Source organism: Mastomys coucha, unplaced genomic scaffold (assembly GCF_008632895.1).
Source record: "Mastomys coucha isolate ucsf_1 unplaced genomic scaffold, UCSF_Mcou_1 pScaffold22, whole genome shotgun sequence".
NCBI lineage: Eukaryota > Metazoa > Chordata > Mammalia > Rodentia > Muridae > Mastomys > Mastomys coucha.
This window is the reverse complement of record NW_022196905.1, coordinates 31,851,586-31,870,721: the sequence shown is the minus strand read 5'-3', so window position 1 is coordinate 31,870,721 and position 19,136 is coordinate 31,851,586. Positions and strand designations below refer to the sequence as shown.

At 44.5% G+C, this 19,136-nt stretch overlaps 1 protein-coding gene across 3 annotated transcripts in view; it reads left to right on the top strand.

Moving 5' to 3' along the window:
* The window catches only part of Stk32b (serine/threonine kinase 32B), a 244,600-nt gene that overhangs the window by 207,375 nt on the left and 18,089 nt on the right, over window positions 1–19,136 (top strand). For all 3 annotated transcript variants that reach the window (XM_031341920.1, XM_031341919.1, XM_031341921.1), the window contains one exon: window positions 15,686–15,789. In XM_031341920.1, the coding sequence (XP_031197780.1) occupies window positions 15,686–15,789 (104 nt within the window). The remainder of the gene's footprint in view (window positions 1–15,685; window positions 15,790–19,136) is intronic.

Here is a 19,136-nt window from a genome sequence, read left to right as displayed (position 1 = left end):
TATTCAGCTAGCAGACTTCAGATGATGATATGGAACTCTCAGCTCTTCCTGTACCATGACTTGATGCTGCCATGATCCTGCCTTGATGATAATGGATTGAACCTCTGAATGTGTAAGCCAGCCCCAATTAAATGTTGTCCTTATGAGAGTTCCCTTGGTCATGGTATCTGTTCACAGCAGTAAAACCCTAAGACAAGTGGGTTGACTCAGTCATAGCCTAGCTGGGTTCTGTATACTGATCAGCAGAGATGCCAGCAAGCTGCCCCACCCTCCTGCCGTAGATGCTGCAGCATCTCTTGCCACCATGATACAGCCACGCCTTTCCCACAATGACTGAGCTAAATCAAACCCTGTCTCTCTGGGCAGTGTCTGTCAGGCACCTTGTCACCAGGAGGAAAGTCATCAGTAGTTTTTCTTAGGGCATTTTTTTTTTTTTTAAGAAGGGCACACCCATCTCTTTTGTCTCTGCCAGACCAAAGCTGGCAAACTGAAGCCAACTCTGTTCTTTTCAGTCAGGTGTTGAACACTGGGGTTTTTGCACTGCTTGTCTGGGCCCCCCACTCCCCATTTTGGGGCTCCTCTCTGTTTCTTTCTCTACAAATATCACCACACGATGATTTTACCATGATTGGTATTTGTTCCTACCATATGACCTGTGGGAATGTGGGGAGAACTTAGCTGTGGAGTAAATATTCCCAGGGTTTCTGATGGCACTATTTGCTGTCAGCTCTGCTTGCACCTGGAATCTCAGTAGTCAGAAGGCAGAGCTGAGACATCACATGTTCAAAACTATCCTGGGCTATAGGATAAAAACCTATGTGATTTTCTTCCCAGAATTCAACAATTAAGTCACAAGTAATTAATGTTAAATTTAAGTAAGGATTGTCAATAAATGTCAAAAATAGAAGGCTTCCTCAAGACTCCACTTTGCCTCCTGTCCCTGCCTCCCTTAAAGGAAGCAGCTGGGTCCTGGCTCTTTCCTTTCAGGGAGGAAGAACTATGAGGGACCATCTGGTCACACCCCAGTAGCTCCACTTTCGTACACTATGATTGTGTACTGTGTGAGCATCATCATTATGCTGCATCCTCGGAGTATCCACTAGCAGTCTCTCATTTTACATACAAGGAGTCTGAGGTCCAGAGAGATCCATTAGCCTGCCTGAGGTCACACAGCTACTTAGAGAGGGAGATGTGGTTTGAAGCATTTTGGATCTGAAATTCAAGTTCCCATCTCTATACCAAGCTGCTTTTGGACACCAAGTCATTATACGAAAAACCTGATCTTTCTCCAACAAGAGTCAGTTTATTGTCACAGTTGTATGTAAGATTCAGGGTTTCTGGTGCCCTAATGAGAGGAGTTTTAGGCCTGAATTAATGAGCAAATATGCAGGAGAACTTCCTGGCCTTTAGAGGGCGAACTCCAAATGGCTGTGTATCCAGGGATGATGGAGCAGGCAAGGGCAGCCATGGATTTCAGGGTTCTTATTAAAGCTCACCCCCATGGTTCCCAAAGTTCCGAATTCCCAATGCCAAGGGAAAGTTTGTTGATTTCACTCACTGAAGCTGTTTGCTTCCAAAGCCTGATAGCAAGTTCCCAGAATGCTCCAAGCGTGGCTTCCAGAGCATGCTGATGACTGAGGTCTTGAAAGGTGATACACAAAGATTTCTCTAGAAGAAATATTTGCCGAGGACTGAATGTTCGTTCATTGAAAACGCATATGGGATTCACCACTGAATGGGTGAAATCTCTGTAAAATGTGTCAGAATAGAAGATAGAAGTGTCCCAGCTGCCACCCAGGGTCCTCCAGTTCATTAACATGAGGTAGAACTGAGAGGGGTTTCTCCTCAGCAAGTGTTTAGGAGTGTGAAGAGGGCATGGGGTTCTGAGGGAAGCACAGGGAGGCAGATAAAGACAGACCTCCTTAGTGCTCAGGTCCTTAGTGCTCAGGCCTGGGGAAACAGAGGCTTGCAAGTGTATGGAGATCAAGGCCAGGCAGACAGAGGCACGAGGAGAAGAGGAAGTTCCTCCAGGGATGGGGAGATGGCCTCTACATGGACACTTGCCTGCAGAAAATGACGCAGAACATGTTTTATTGATTAAAGACAGGGAAAGGAGTTGAGGCTTAGGGAATGGCCTGTTCTAAGGAGCATGACGGCACTGCAAGCTGAGAGAGCCCATACTGTAATAGCTGAAAAAACAGGAGCGGGTCGAAGGGAGACTAGACAGACCAAATGAGTAAGGGCTTGACTCCCAGCATCCAAATAATGCACAAAACATGCCCCTTGAGATGAGTCTCAGGAGATGCTAACTGGAAAACTTCCAGCCAGTCTTAGCTTCCTGCTCTAAGAAATGGGGCAGTTGGTGATGGGTACAGTGAGTCTCAATAGACACCCTAGTTAGGTTTCTATTGCTGTAACAAAACGTCATAACCAATGCAAACTTATTAAATAAAGCATTTAATTGGGGAGTCACAGCTGCAAAGGTTTAGAATCAATGACCATCATGGTAGGGAGCATGGGAGCAGGCAGGAGCTTGGAGCTCACATCTTGATGCACAAGCACAAGGCAGAGAGAACGAATTATGAATGGCATTGATTTTTGAAGCTTCGGTGGCCACACAGTGACATACCCGCCCCCCCCCAACAAGGCCATACATCTTAAGTCTTCCCAAACTGTTCTACCAATTGGAGATCAAGGGTTCAACCATATGAGCCTATGGGGCCATTCCCATTCGAATCATCACCGTGGGTATTGGTGAGGATATCATGGCAGACTTGAGGAAAGTTAACAGCATTGTACCAGAAGGTGGCCACCATTGATGCATAGAAAGTGCTATTGCTGTTAGCAGTGTCATTACCAACGTGACTTCCTGTCCTACCTATGCTAAGTGCTTGAGGGCAGAGTTGAGCTCACAGTTGCTTGCTTTTGGAGCTCACACCTGAGTGGTAGAGGCAGGCCCTAAAGAAATCTTAATCTTCACTGGTGAGAACATAGAGAGATATGAGACAACAAGACTTGGTTCTTGTCCCCCATTCCTTACTCCTGCCAATTCCTGTCCCTAAGAAAGTTGTGATAAGCAAATGTGAGCATTTTGGAAAATGACCATGGCAATGAGTGTACTCTCTCAAGAGAAATGACTAATGGTGGGGACAGTGACAGTGGCTGCACTGTATACCAGAAGAAACTGCAGAGCCAGCAGTCATCTCAGGTCCCCAAGGCCCATCAGCCCCCAGTAACCTTTCTGTGCATCCATTCCTCCACACACTGCATTGCCAGGCAGTGCCCTAAAGACTGAAAACACATCAGAAACAAAGCAGCATCCCTGTCCTCTTTGGTTTCATAGTTTGTGGAGTCACTTGAAAGGTCATCCCTGATAAATGTGTAATCTGAGATATTTATTTTCTTAATTTTTATGTGAGTGGATGTGTTGGCTGCATGCATGCCTGTGGACTAGGCACATGATTGGTGGCCACAGAAGCCAGAAGAAGCATCCGATCCCCTAGAACTAGAGTTATAGGTGACTGTGACCTACCATGGGGGTGCTGGGAACAGAACCCGGGTCCTCTGGAAGAGCAACAAGTACTCATAACTCTCCAGGCCCAAAGAATCTTTTTAAACAGTTTTAAAATTTTGATGAAAAAAAAACTTTGCACTTCACACATGTGGACCATACAGTTGGGGCCATTGCTAACCATGTTTTCTTCATATAATGTCACACCACTCTCCAGTCTGTTTTCTGGAAGTTTTCTACCTCATGCAAGTTCTCAGTTTACACTGGAGCTGCAATCCTGCTGGGATCTATTTCTGAACACACTGTGAGATAGGGATTAACTTTTCCTGTCTGCATCCAGCGATCCAAACCTTTGAACTCTGTTGAAAATGTTCTTCTGACTCTACCCAGGTCCCTTTCCAACTCTGTTAGATCTCAGCTGGCCTCAAATCTCGGATCTGTTTCTACACCCTTCTCCGTTGCATCCATCCCATTTGCTTACTGATTTTTACTTGTAGCATCAAGATGGCGCTCGAAATCCTGTAGTGAGTCCCTGTCAATTCCTTTCTTCTTTCCAAAGCTATGGCAACACAGGGCCCTGTACTCTTCATGTATATATTTAGAGTCGGCTTAATAATTTCTATGATATCAAACAAATAATTCTACTGGGTTTCTGTGAGGACCATATCAAATCTACATGTCATAGGAGAGATGTCTCCCAGCCGGTGAGAACAGATAGATGCTGGTCCACAAGATCATCTTAGTTTCTAGCGCCTCTGCCATAGATTCATTAGTGTGCAGTCTTACCATGTGTTTTGTACACTCTCTAAGTATTTTGTGCACTTTGCTGTTTTTCTAAAAACTAGAGGTTTTAAAATAATATTTCTATCGATCTTTGAGAATCTCATAATCATGTGTAATTTGATCATATTCATCATCTTCCCAAAATTCCAGACCCATCTCTGCCTCCTTACCCACCCAACATTATGTCATTGTGGTCCCTCTCTTCCTCTTCCTCTTGCTCTCTCCCCTCTCTCCCTCTTCCCCCTCTCTTCCTTCCTTCCTCCTTCGCTTCCTCCCTCCCTTCCTCCCTCCCTCTCATCTCCTCTCCTCTCCTTCTTATGTCCAGTTTATGTTGGCCAAGTACTGTTGGGTGTAAGGCCTGCTTTGGAGTATGGTCAATATACCATAAGTCCTACAATTAGATAAAACAGGCTCCACCTTTCCCAGCAGCTCTCAAACGTCAGCAGCTCCACAGCAAGTGTGGGATTTCATACCTACATCCTTTGTCTTGCTGGGATTTTTGCCTGACTTGAACTTGTACAAGTTTTATGCATGCTCTCACAATTGCTCTGAGCTTGTGTATGCTTCTGCCCTGCTGTGTCCAGAAAACTGTTTCCTTGAATTCATCCACCATCTCTGGCTTTTAGGCCCTTTCCAATCCTTCTTCCTGGAAGATCCCTGACCCTGGAGGCATGTGACATTTATGGCCCACTGGAGCTGATCACTTCAATAAGAGTCTCTTATTCTCTGCACATTGACCAGCTATGGGTCCCTGTGTTGGTTTCCACCTAATACAAGAAGAATCATATATGAGGAAGGTTGAGAGATGCACTGATCTGAGGGTTTAGCAATAAATCATCTGGGGTCATTGTAATACTATTTAGTATTAAATAATTTTAAATCACAAGTCTGTTTGGCAGAATAGTAGTAGTAGCTCTTCCCCTAAGCCCATGACCTATCTAGCCATATATTTGGGGTACCTATCAGAATACCAGGTATGGATAAGTTCAGTTGTGGGGCAACAGGTCTTAAATCCAGTCCAGCAAGTGTTTGCTTACCACTGTAACATTCGTGCCACCATTGCACCAGTGGGCATATATTGCAAGGTCAGTCATTTTCATAGCTCTCAGGGTTCACAACTGGATGATACTGATGACTTACTTTTCTCCTATGGTAATATGCTTGGCACCTTCCACCACTGTGAAAGCTAGCAAGTATCAATGGAGCTTTCAGGCCAGTATCCACTTGATTTCTCCATGAGTCAAGTATGTCTTCAGCAATAGAGTCTTACCATTACATTCTGGAGAGTAACCAAGAGCAGTGGCAATAGCCTATATGTCTGGGGGGCTCTGGAACTACATTGGCCAATAACTCAAAAAGAGATAACCCATTCTTGGTGCTGAGTGTTAATTTGGAAGCATATGGTGTTTAGTTGGGGGTGTTGTCCCTGTCTTAGGGTAATTGCATTTAAACTTTTTGTATATATATATGTGTGTGTGTGTATGTTTTAAGCAGCTTCTGCCATAGTAGGTTTATATATGGCTTATTTTCTATTATATGGTGTGTGTGTGTGTGTGTGTGTGTGTGTGTGTGTGTGTGTGTGTCTGAGGAAGTCAGAAGAGGGCACCAGACCTCTAGAATGGGAGTTATAGGTGGTTATGAACTGCCAGATGTAGATGTTCCAGTTCTTTGAACAGCAACAAGTACTCTTAGCAGCTGAGCCATTTCTCAATGACCTCAAGAACTAGATTTTTATAATCAGTCAGTCCTCAGTCATTAATGGTTAAAGGAATATAATTGACTCTTACACTGACTCTAGATCTTGTAACTTTGATACTCTTCTCAGTTCTGACAGGTCTTCTCCAGTGAATTCCTTGAGATTTCTACACATGCACTCGTGTTTGCAGATAGGGCTTTACTTCACTCCACCACTTTGTGTACTTTCCTGAGTGTATGTGTTCACTTTGCCCATCAGCTGGGAAACTTTGCCTTGATGCTGCCCCTAGCTAGATGCTGTCTACCGGTCTACTGGGTCACCTGAGGACTTGTACTTCTCTTTGTCAGAATTACCAAGAATTCCAGCTGCTTTTCCTGCCCCCCAATCATGAATGCATGTTGAATTCTGCCAAAGAGACATTTTGTTGATCTTTTGAAATAATCTGATGGTTTCTTTCCTATAATCTACTGAAGTACATTTGTGAATTTTTGCAATGCAGAATAGCCCAGCATTTCCAGAAGGAATCTCATTAGTCATGACGTGTTAGCTTCCTTAGGCAAGTCTGGAATCCATGTGTTAATATCTTGTTTACAATATTTGCATCTCATTTATGAGGAATGTTGCTTGTCTTTACATTGTTTTTATGACAACTCCATGTAGTTTGAGTAGCAGAGTATTGCTGGCAGAGTAAGTTGAGGGGATCATTGCTACTCATTTGTGAATTTGATAAAATTGTCCAGTGAAGATATATGATTGAACCCAATATTATTTCATATGAAGAAAACTTTACAACTATGAACTCAATGTCTAAAAATGACAAATATTATATAAAGCATAGTAGTTTCTTGTTGTCAGAGAATTTATGTATTTTGTTTAACCAGATTCTTGGGCATCCATGCATGTGTAACATCCCTTCACAGTTTTTTAGGATTGTGGGTTCTGCAATGACAGCTCTTTTTTCATTCTTGAATTAGTATTTTATATTTTCTCTCTGATTTTCTAGTCATTCTGATTCCAGGCTAATAAACGTGTTGGTTTTTTTTTTTAAAAAGTATCAGTTTTTATCTATTGTCTTTCCCTGTTACATTTCTATTTTCTGCTGCATCCATTTTTCCTTTTGTCTTTATAGCTTTCTCTGCTTCCTTAGGTCACCTGTTGGTCTTAGTCCTCCAAGAGCATGATGTGTTATGTTCAGGTAACTGAGTTGAGACTTTTCTTCCTCTCAGGAATGTCGCACGCAGGAAACAAAGTCCAGCTGTATCTGTGGCCCCATAACTTTTGAAGCATTACGTTGATGTTCTGTTATGAAAATTTCCTCCCAAATAGGAATTTTCTCTGTATCATTCTAATACTGATGTCCAGCTTAATTCTCTAATGATCTAATACCTTGTGCAGCATGACCGTGGGTAGGATGCAGTCTAAAGCCACCACCCAGCCTTCTCTTCCTCCCACCCCACGTGATCTCCATCCCTTTTCCGCTGCCTCAGAGCTGATCATCATTTATCACTCCCTTTACCTCAGTCTTGCTTCAGTATTTATACCTGAAAAAGCAACCATACAGAGTGTCCTGGTGAGTTTATATCACTCACCAGAAACTATTTTGAAATTTGGCCTTTAAAATCTCATAAAAGGGAACTGGAGAGATGGCTCAATAATTAAGATTGCATACTTCAATCCTACCAGCACCACATTGTGCAGATTACAACCACCTGTAACTCTAACTCGAAGGGATATGATGCCCTCTTCTGGCCTCTGAAGAAATCTGAAGCAAGTAGCCACATCCACAGTCAAGAGCAGAGAAAATGAACACATGCATGCTTGTTAGTGCTCAGCACTTGTCTAAACTTACACAATCTGGGATCCCCAAGCTACAGAACGGTGCCACCCACAGGTCTTCTCACCCCAATTAACAAAATCAAGATTCAAGTCCCATAGACAAGCCCACAGGGACCCTACTCTAGAAATCACTTCCCAGGTAATTTTCAGATTCTATCAGATTGACTATTAAAATTTATCACCACAGGCTAGATGTAACACTCCAACTTTGGTGCTACAACGGAGCAGAACTATTTCAGATCTGATGGAAAAGGGAGTTATTAGTGAGGTGGAGGAATGGAACTGGAGGAGCCCAGAGTAACTTCAATGAGATGTCATACTTCAACTGGATCCTGAAAGATGTCTCAATATTGTTCAGCAGAAGACACACAAAGCATCAGAGAGACGTGGAACTATATTCACCAGGACCCTTAGGCAAGAAGGGAATGACTGACAGAAAGCAACTAAGGGAAGAGATTTGACCAATAATCAAGGGAGATGAACTTGGTGAGGCATGAATAGATAACACAGTACCTGCTTTGCATGGTACAAATTGGGGCTCTGTGGCAATGGTAAACATCATCATTTGTCTTGGACAAATAGAGAACCCAAAACCATCTAAGTAGCAGTCTGCAAGATGAGCATTCCTAATGTAGAAATCTCAACCCCAAATTTGAAATATTGTAGTACTGACATGATGGCACTTATACCTGGCCTCATGTGACAGGCCACACTGAAAAAGTAATTACCCCAGAACTTTGTAAAATAATGTCCATAACATGTGCATGAGGCTACTGGAGATTTGGCTTAATTTCATTTTTTGAGACCTGTATCCTACCCTGGAGATGCCTCACTACATATGTGCAAACATCCCAGAGTCTAGAGCAATCTGAAGCCAAAACACATCTGGTCCTGGACATTTGGATGCAGGATATTCCATCCAGATGTTAATGAATGTCTCTGGGAGAGATGCTGTTTAGAAGTCTGTCCCCTGTTTCATACTTTAACTGTTAAATGTGTTGACTCTGTCTCTGCTCTTCTCATTAGAACTGCTTGCTGCAAGCCAGGGGGCTGGAGAGATGGCTCAGCAGTTAAAATCACATCTGAATCATCCTAGGGACATGTGTTTGCCTTTTATCCACTCTACTAGAAGAATCTGACTTATTTAACATGAAGTGCTTTTCTGGGGCTGTTCATGATTCATTTCTGCCTCTTATCAGAGCTTCTGTATTTCTTCCTTAGCCAATTAGACTGCCCCTCCCCTTCCTCTTCCCACACAGACCGTGAAATCCTAATGGTCTATGGCTGAGAAATGTCCTGCACTTTAACAAAAGCTGTTTCCTGTTGCCATGAATGCTACTAACAACCCCTGAAAGAAACCAATAGCCTGTGGTGGTAGTTTCACTTTATTGCAAATTAATATGTAAAAGGGTGACACCTGAGTTCATTGGCTAGCTAGGAGCCAAACAAAATTGAATGACCCTTGTGGAATTCAGAGTACCCAGGCTCACCACTTATCTCTACAGTTATTGCTTCATTTTAATGCAAAGAATTATGACCAACCACTTGAACCATCTGAAGACCGTGTATAGTATGTGCCTGGGTGAGCTGGGTTCCCAATTATTACCCATGCAATTGCAGACTGCGATATTAAAAGCCAAATCACATATGTTGGGAATCTGCTTTGCACCAGTCCCAAAAGGAAGCTTAACCTGTGCTCTCCCATTGTGGTCTGGGGACTGCCATTAATCCACGGAGCCTGAGACTTAGAGGCTAAATGCTTGATCAATGGACATTTATTGAGCACTTACTGTATGCTCAGTGAACATCATAAATACACTTTCTTTCTCAGTAATGTTACACAGAAGAGATTATTACCTCTTCTGACAGATGAGGAAACTGAGGCCTAGCTCACACATGGCCATTGTACCTGTAGGTATGGGACCTGAGCTCAGTGGTGACAAGTGACTTTCTTTGTATGCCTGAACTCTCTGTTTACTGAGTGTACTTCAAATGATCTCTCTGGGCACATGAAGGTAAAGTTAAGGGGACAGAAATGATAAAAGATCAACACAGAAATTAGAGTTGAGGCCAGAGAAGAAAGTTCTAGAAGGGAAAAGTGATGAGACTTGGGCATGACCGAGTGATCACTGACAGGCTGAAAGAGGAGGTGGAGTCCATAGTAACTCGTGGTTTCTGACCGTGCAGGTGAGCAAACCATCAGCATCACCTGGGATCCAGAAACAAGAGCAGGACCAGAATGAGAGGGAAGAATCTGGTTGGGCAGACAGATATGAAGGACTGGGGGCCCATGGCAGAGGTGCCTAGGGGTGGGGATTCAAGAGTCTAAGATACACACAGCTGGAGACACATTGCCACAGCAAGGAATGGAAAGGAGGCCTGTGTTCTGGGCCCTCTTGGACTAGATGACCTTGAACTTCCAGGCCTTGGCTTCTCTGTGGAACATTTAGGGAAAAAGAGAAATGATCTTGAACGTCCCCACCCCCCAGCTGAAATGGAGGGACTCTGAGTTCACAGTCCAGAAGGGCATAATTACCTGGAGAGGCAGACTTGGGCAGCCTGTCAGCTGGCAGGTTCTATGTTAAATAGCTTTTCACACTCTGGTGCACATCAAAACCTTCTGCAGCATCCGTGGAGCTGAACAGCAAGTGAGAAAGGATAATGTAGGAAGTGATTGTATTTTTCTGTTTTTAGTGGAATGAGCACATGAATTCTGCATGGTTAGCCTGGGTGACAAATCCCACCAAACATATATTTATATTTCTGGGGGAAGTAAGATAACTTCTCCCATCAGACTCCATGTGTCCTTGTTCTTCTGGAAGGCCAGTTGTGTGATGGCCTGATGCCCTTTGGCATGGAAACTCACTTCAATCAAAAACCTGCCTTGGAAGAAATGTTTGGCTGCTAGTCAAGGCAGTTGGATGGTGACACTGATCTTGCTGGGTAACGGGAACATACTGGAAGTGCAGTCAGAGGCTCCATGGTGCCTGAGTCCTTCCCATGTAGCCATAGTAGACTCACAGGAGTCCAGAGAGTGGACAGCATGCACCCAGCATTGTGATGAGTTCATGGGGAAGCAAGTAATACTTCTGGTAATATGACCAGAACCCAAAGTTTCTTGTGTATTCCTTAAAGACACACGAGGCCATAATATGATCGTTCATCTGATAATGAAGGTGACCAATGCTAACCAACAAGAGGGCAGCATATCCAGCATGGGAACGGTGACCAGTGTTTATTTATGTGCATGTTAATGGTAAGGCCACACATTTCTGTTTTAGGTTGTACAGAAACCCTAGTTTGCTCAGATGTAACTGGTGTGTCTTCATAGGAAATTTTGGTTTGGGGGCTGAGTAAAGGCACTTGCCATCAAGTCTGACTTTTAGAGTTCAATTCCCTGACCTCACATGGTAGAAGAAGAAAAACTGATTCACATAAGTTGTTCTCTGATCACTAAATATATACTGTGTCACTGTCATACACACACACACACACACACTAAATAAATGTAATTCCAAAACAAAATCCTGATCTGGGTTCAAATTTACACAGCCAATTAAACACATTGACCTGGAGGTTTTTAGGAATATAAAGATGTACATTATGATGATCTAGGGATGCACTGGGTTGCATTTTAAGTTGTGTGTTTTGAGCAGTATGATGGAATCTCATACTCTCTAGCCCAGGATAGGTGAATTAACCTTCTTCAGTGTATCCATGCTGTATATGATACCTTCCCATCAGTTGCCTAGACATCTAAGTTATCGGTAGACAATCATAGTATGGCAGTGTTGATGTGATCCTGACATGGTAGCTTACAATTCATCCATCTCCCATCACCTCACTGTATATCTCATACCATCACAGGAGAATGAAGAAAGTATAATAAAGTATTTTCAGAGCAAAAGAGAAGACACATTCACATAATTCTCAGATGATCTATTATTTTGTATCTATTTTATCACTTGCTGTTGTTAGTCTCTTCCTGAACCTGATTTATAAATGAGACAGTATCCTAGTAGGTAGGTATATGGGAAACAAAGAGCATATTTTGGTGGTATTCGGTCCTCTACTGAACTCTGAACAGTTTCAAGACTGCAAGCAGATTGCAGAATTGAAGTCACCATCTAAACCGGTTCCCTGAATCAATATCCTGCAGTGTCCTACTGAGAGATAAAAGCAAAATGGTACCAGAATCCTGTCAAGATATTGCCAATCCATGGAATTGAGTTGGGCTCCTTTGAAATTGTTTGAGCATACTGGCACTCAAAAGGCCCCAGGAAGCCAAGCAGGGATGAATGCAGTTGGACCTCATGATTCTAAGACAGGTCCCTTTTGCTTTGGGCATTGGTTAGCCTTCCCAGAGCTGGCATCCCTGTGGAGAACTATGTATACAACAGCAGTTGGCATGGCAGTAAGAAGTTTTGTACCAGTACATTGCCTGTATCACATGGCAGAGAGGAGACCCACTCAGCCTTAAGGACAAACAAAAGCAGGAAGTTCTGGGGATGGGGCTGGATGCAAAGCTCCTACAGGAGTCAGGAGCAATAATGACTAACACCCAGCCAAAAGCAGCACCTGAGCAAAGATGAAAAATTAGTAAAACAGCTGAGCCTTTTCCTCCCAGAAGCCATTTTTGAGCTGGACCAGCTCCATGGAGACAGAGGAGACCTAGTTGACATAGTACCCTTTATGGACGTATAGTGTAAAGTACCCAATATAGATGGGAAGATGGAGGGGGAAGGACCAGAGCCCCGGTCACTAGGCAACCCAGTCCTTCCTGGTAGTCTCCAGTACCAGGGGAAAGAGTTTGATGCCAGAAACCTGAGACCCATTTGATCCCAGATCTGCCAAGCTAGGTGGGTGATTCTGACAAGTCCCTTACCTGAGAAATTGCTTCTTGTGACTGTAGAACAAACTTTCATAAGCCAGAGTTAAAACCATGGAAAAGCTGTTCCTTGAGGTTCTAGAAGCTGGAATTGGGCTAGCATGGTGTGGTAGACCCATACTTGCTCAGAAGGCTTGGCTGGGTGTGTGTGGGGGCAGGGGATCCTCCACTTTCTCCAGCTCAGGCAGCCTCCGGTATCCCTGGGCTTGTGCTGCCTCACTCCACACTTCATCTCCATCTTTACACAGCCATCCTGTCTCTTAGATCACCCCTATTCTCTCTTATAAATACATTACTCATGGGATTTAGAACCAAATCTAAACCTATGATGCTTTTTATCTTGAAACCCTCCATTATACCTGCAAAGACCCTATTTTGTGATGGTATTCACAAGTACTGAGAGTGAGGTTTGGGGACCTGCCATTCAGCCCACTAGGGCCCTTTTGCCTGAGCTTCCTCATCAAAGAGTGCCTTCTGCACCTGTCCCACTGAGTGCTGAAAGGATTCAATTTATACAGAACCCTTCACAGCAGCTGGCAGCCACAGTGCTGTCACTCACTAAGCAATGGATGCCAGGACTTTGTCAAGTTCTCAACTCCCATCTGGCCTCAGCATTGTGATTCTGAACCACAAAAGCTGCTGTGTGGGGATGATGACATCACCTCACCATTTCTGTTCTGTCGTCAGCCACGAGAGTGTAGAGAGAGGAGAATCAGCTTCCAAAACTGCAAACATCTGTCATCTCTCATTCACAGGGACTTGGTAGCACCCCTCATGTGCAGCTTCTACACTGAGTTTCAAGTGTGAGTGGGACAGTGGGCATGACAGGGACTTGTAAGAAGCACTGGGGCACACTTGATGCACCCTGTACCCATGGGCATACCTGGGAAGCTGTCACAAGGCCATAGTGTCCAGGCCCTGGAACTGCATAGACAAATGTCATACAAGCCTTTCTCTCCCAGATACCCTAGGTCAGGAAGAAGCCAGACAAGTAAATGGATTTCGGTACAGGAAAGTAAGTTCCCATGGGTTCTCTCTAGATCAATGGCTGCCTCCATGATGGGATTGAGTAAAGAACAAGTGAGATCATTGACTTTGGAGTCTGCTGATCTAGGGATAGATTGGAAAGTACACATAAAAACAAAGCTGAAAACCCAAAGCCTACAGTGTTTGAAGAAAGCTAATCCATATGGCTGGGAGAGTAGAATTTAGAATGGTCTCAACATCTCTGTTATGTGGTTCTGGGTGGGTGGTGTGATGGCTGAGCATGGCAGAGGAAGGGAAGCTTTGTGTAACTATTGGACTACCATTCATAAGGTTTTCAGTTTACAGTGTGTCCTGTGTAAGCCAGGTGTCCTGCAGGCAGCTGCTGAATTGTCCCAGCCATCTGGTTCTTCTAGTTTCATTTGAGTTACTGCAATAGAATAAATACTATGGCATAAAGCATCTTTGAGAAAAAGAGGCCTATTTAAGCTTATGGCTCCGGGTTACAGTCTGTCCTTGTGGGGAAATCACAGTGGTGGGAGCTTGAGACAGCTGGTCATATCACACCCACAGGCAAGAACAGAGAGAAATAAATGTATGAATGCTCACTTGCTTGTGGTCAGCCCAGTTCCTCCACTCATACAGTTCAGGACCTTGTGCCTAGAGAATGGCACCACCCACAGTTGGCAGGATCTTCCCACATTGGTTAACTTAGTTAAAATTATCTTTCACAGACATGCCTATAAGCCATCCCTACATAGACAATCCTTCATTGAGACTCTCCTCCCTGATGATTCTAAGTTGTTTCATGTTCACAAAGATAATAAATACACAAATGAATAAGCCATAATTACTACCCACATTTGATAAAACAGGTAATGACACTAAGTGATATGTTAAATTCTATTCCAGACAAACTCACTGTCTTCCTATTTCTAACACAACCAGTTGCTATTTTCTCAAACTCTAAATTCAATCATTCTCCAGAAATAGAACATGATCCCATACTGAAAGAATGTTGGTCAGACAGGGATTTGGCCAAAGTAGGAAGTAATATTCAGTTTTTCCTGTCTTAACCATGTGACTTCCCATTTACCCATAATTCTCCCTGAACCTCATCTGTTAAAGGTGTTAAATGGTAGCAAATCCCAAGAGGCTGCAGTATCAAGGAAAGGGAAACTTGTGGGCAAGAACACCCTATTAAAATGCAGAATAAAAGAAAAAAAAAAGCCAGCTGGTATCTAGGATCTGACTGCTCATTTGATTTAAGCTCTAGATTCAACATAATCAGAAACTAGTGGAGAATCCAGCCAACCTGATCTTTCTTGCCTGCCCTCATATAATCTCTCCTTGATGCCCTCAGTGCCATCTGAAGCCCTGACAGCTTCCATTTAGCTGTTCTCTAGAACAATGGGGAGGTAAAATTCACACAACAACCAATTAGCCATGCCAACCTGTGCCATCCTGGGGCAAACACCTCTATACTGCTCTGCAACCTTCACTTCTACCCCTTTTCAAAAACATTGCCTCTGTTAGGGATGTAAACCCATTGACCCTCAGACAGATGCCACCTCTTCTCTCCTGTCTTTGCGACCAGAAGTCCACTCCTTTTGCTCTCTATCTAACTCCGTACTTGGATCATTTCTGAGGTGGGCTGCAGGCACAGAGTGCTCAGCAGCCTAATGGCTGGCCACCTGGCCCATGTTGATACTGAGACAGAATGGCAATCCTCCAAACCCATGTGCTCGGGTCTTACTTTCCACTGTAGAAGTGAGCTATGCTAGGGTCTCCCAATGTGACTCATGGACAAGAACCTCACTGGCTGTTAGCATGGGAACACACATCCAGCCCCTTTCTGCTCATTCCAAAGCCTGCTGGAGCTCCCTAGGAACAGGAGCTAGTAATAGTAAAATAAGTACCAGCAGGCTTGTCTCCCTGTGCTCAAGTCAAGGTAAGGCTGATTATTTTCTCTGCCTTGTCTTTATAGCCCCTGAAGTCTTCCAGGTGTATGTGGATGGAGGCCCCGGGTACTCATACCCCGTGGACTGGTGGTCACTGGGTGTCACAGCCTATGAGCTGCTACGAGGCTGGGTAAGTCCGGTAGAAGGAAGGACTTTAATCTTCAAAGCTGGTGAGATTCGAGGAGGAGGTGCTGGACTAGGATTTTGGCCACCCTCAGGGAGCTCCAGCCCAGCCACTCTTTCTTTTGATAGGAAAAGAGATCCTTCTTTGTGCCCAGGGAAGGAGGTCACAAAGGTGAATGACTGACTTCAGGTTGAAGCAACCTGGCCTTCGACTTTCAAACCTCTTCCCCTGCACCCACAGTTGCATAAAAACCCAACTTCCCCCTTCTTGATTGGGTATCTTCTCTCATTTCTCTTTCATTTCTCCCCACCTTTGCCAAGCACGTAACTCATGAATCTCTAAGGACAATATAGGACAGTCAGTGCCTGGTTTTATTTTTGGGCTAGTCTGCATGAATTTCTGAAAATGATAGAGCCATCTGACAACCAATACCTCAGATTTTTAGTTAAGCACAAACTCTTGTGACCAAGCTACCTTTGAAGTGTGTTTTCTTTGCACAAGTATCACTGAAAAATGTCCACTCACCTCCCCAGCCCATGGTTTCCTCAGCTATGTAATAGAGAAAATGTTTTGGTGGAGCTGGCAATAGGGGACATTTGTCCTGGACTATAGCACTCTCCCTGCTTTAACTGTCTCTGTGGATCCAATGCCCAAAACAAAGTTTGCTAACCCCACTGTTGGCAAGTCCAACACAGGTTTGCATCTATTTGCTTATGTGGATATTCAATGCTTATGTGGATATTAATGACAACAGAGGGCAGCATCCATGAAGGCAGAATCTTATTTTGGTGAGAGAATCTTTTCTTTAGGATAGTGTGGAATGAATGAATGATTCTTGAATGAATGAATGAATGAATGAATGATGAAAGCATTTTGTACCTGAACTCCTCTGTGAGCACAAAGATTCTCACCTAGTTTGGCCAACTATTTTTCTGTTCTTGAATTCAGTTATTTCCACGAATTCCTCAAAAGCATAATTACAATGCATGGCATTTTTAGAATGCAGAGAAAATGAGAACTTGTTTGCTTCCTTAAGCACTGAATGAAAGGCTTGGCACTCCATGGGCTCACTTGTTTCTGGCAGTTCCTTTTCGGTTCTGCAGCCATCTGGGAACATAAGCATTCCCTAACCCGAGATGAACCAAGATGCTTGCCCTCCAGAGGCTGCGATTAAAGCAACCCTTCATGCAGGTGGCTTTGTTGCATGGTTGCCTCAAAAGCGGAAGCCTGCCAGCAGAAAGGATGCTGACTGTCATTCCTCAAGGGCCAGTGATGGCTTGGCAAAGAAGCCCCAAGGATATAAGAAAGCCTGCTTCTTAAAAATTAAGTTCTTCGTGTCTCATTCCTGAGTTCTCTACTCAGAAGCCACTGTTAGAAACCACGGATTTAGCCAAATGACCAGTTCCATAGCCCCTAACCTTGCTCAGTTTATTTGTAGACTGTGTAGATTCTGATGGCATCCTTCTTCCTGGCCATTCATTCCAGCTGTCAGGGACAGTTCTGACAGAACTGAGGCTCCTTGCTTCCCAAAGACAAGGAAAGCAGCAGGGGCTTCCCCATGAGGAGTTCTAGGAGCCTAGAGCTGGGGAGTTCCAGAGAAGGCATGTGGGGACTGGTGTGCTACTGGTGTGCCTTGTTAGCCAGCGTCTCAGAAATGTTCTAGTTCTGATAGAAAACATCGGTCTCTCCCATGACGAGTTCTCACCACACAGGGAGAACAAAGGGACCTGGTGTCCTGTGCAAGCAAGTAGAACTTATTTACAGTCTGGGCAAGGGGTGCAAAGCTTCTCTTGGAACCCCCCCCAAAAAAAGCAGAATGTGAACTCTTATTCCTGCAAACCTACCTTGGGAAAAAACAACCCAGGTGAGCGCCACCCACGATTGCAGTTTAAACATGGATGGGGTGTCATCAGCCTGGAGCTCTCGGAATAGAAAAGGCAGACTGGACAGGCTGGAGGACTGACAGGGAGTAAGGAGACTCCACCTCCTGACCATGGCCTCATGGAAGATACTTAGGGATCTGCATCCCAGACACCATCCCTGCTACCTGGATGCCACCCTGATAGACGGTCACCCTTGTAATCCAGAGGGCTCCTTACTTACAGAGAGAAGTCACTTCACACAGCTCTCACAAACAGGGAGTTTTCCTTCTTATTCGGTGGCAAGCTGCCTCCTTGTAACAGGAAAGGAGACTGAAAGGAACCTCACTGGCTCATTGGGAACCCCATATGGTGACCTTAAGCAGGGCTCATAAGCAGTCAGAGTGCTCAGATCCTCTGTCAACTTCTGTTGTATCTCCTCAGCAGGGATTTGTGGCGATTTAATGACCTGATGGTGTGAATTACCCATCACACCCTGGACCCTGGTGGTCAGCACTGTACAAGCCCTAGCTTTCTAACTTCAACAAGGCTCCCACCCAGTGAGGCCTGCTGTGGTCTCAGCACAGCACCCTTCAAGTACTTAGCACCCTTCAAACATTATGAGGCTGGGCCCAGCCTGGTTACTGTCTATCAGGCAATAAGGCTGCAAGTGTGCCAGCTGAAACCCTTATCCACACTGTAATTCATGCTTAACTTGTCTGAGATAATGAATGCGGTCACTGTGGAAGAGGGGGCAAAATGTAACCAGAGAGAGCCATGTCAGCATGGGGCTGAGAGACAGCGCTGAAGGCGATGCCAGCATGTCTGTAGCATGCTTCCATGGAGGCTGTGGATGCAGCTCAGGCTGGGAAGAGCAGACAGGAGTTCTTGAATGACAGCTAAGCTGGCTTATCTGTGAGCCACACTGCTGTTGACAATAGTGTGAGCAGGGCGGAGAAGGGAGACTGAGTCATCACTGAATCCCACCATGTGTCATAGGGCAGTCAGGGAACTTCTGTAAAAGGCCATGAGTGCTCTGCTTGGTACAGTGCCATACCTCAGACATAAGCAGGGAAGTAACAGAGCAGTAGTTACATGTAGACATAAGCCTGGGCATCACCTGTTTCCGGGTTCTGCTACAAGGGGAGATCCTAGTGTAAGAGGTCCAACTCCAGTGCTGAGGATATTTGGGGTGGAGGTGATCTGGTAATGAGGTGATCTACTATGTGACTCTACACACTAGCAACAGCAGACTGAATGACACCTGCCTGGGAGGCTCCATTGTGCAACAGAGATCCTATCAGTAGAGGGTGAGGCTTGGAGACCATGCTGCCCTCTTAGCTTGATTACCAACAACTTGCCTTCCTGTGTGTTCCTTTTTGCCTTTGTCTCCAGCCAGCACCTCTTGGGGACTGTAAGCAAAAATATCGGGGTATAGAGAAGCCAAATCAATAAAGGAAGGAGATCTGGAACGCCTCAGACAGAGAGACTCGG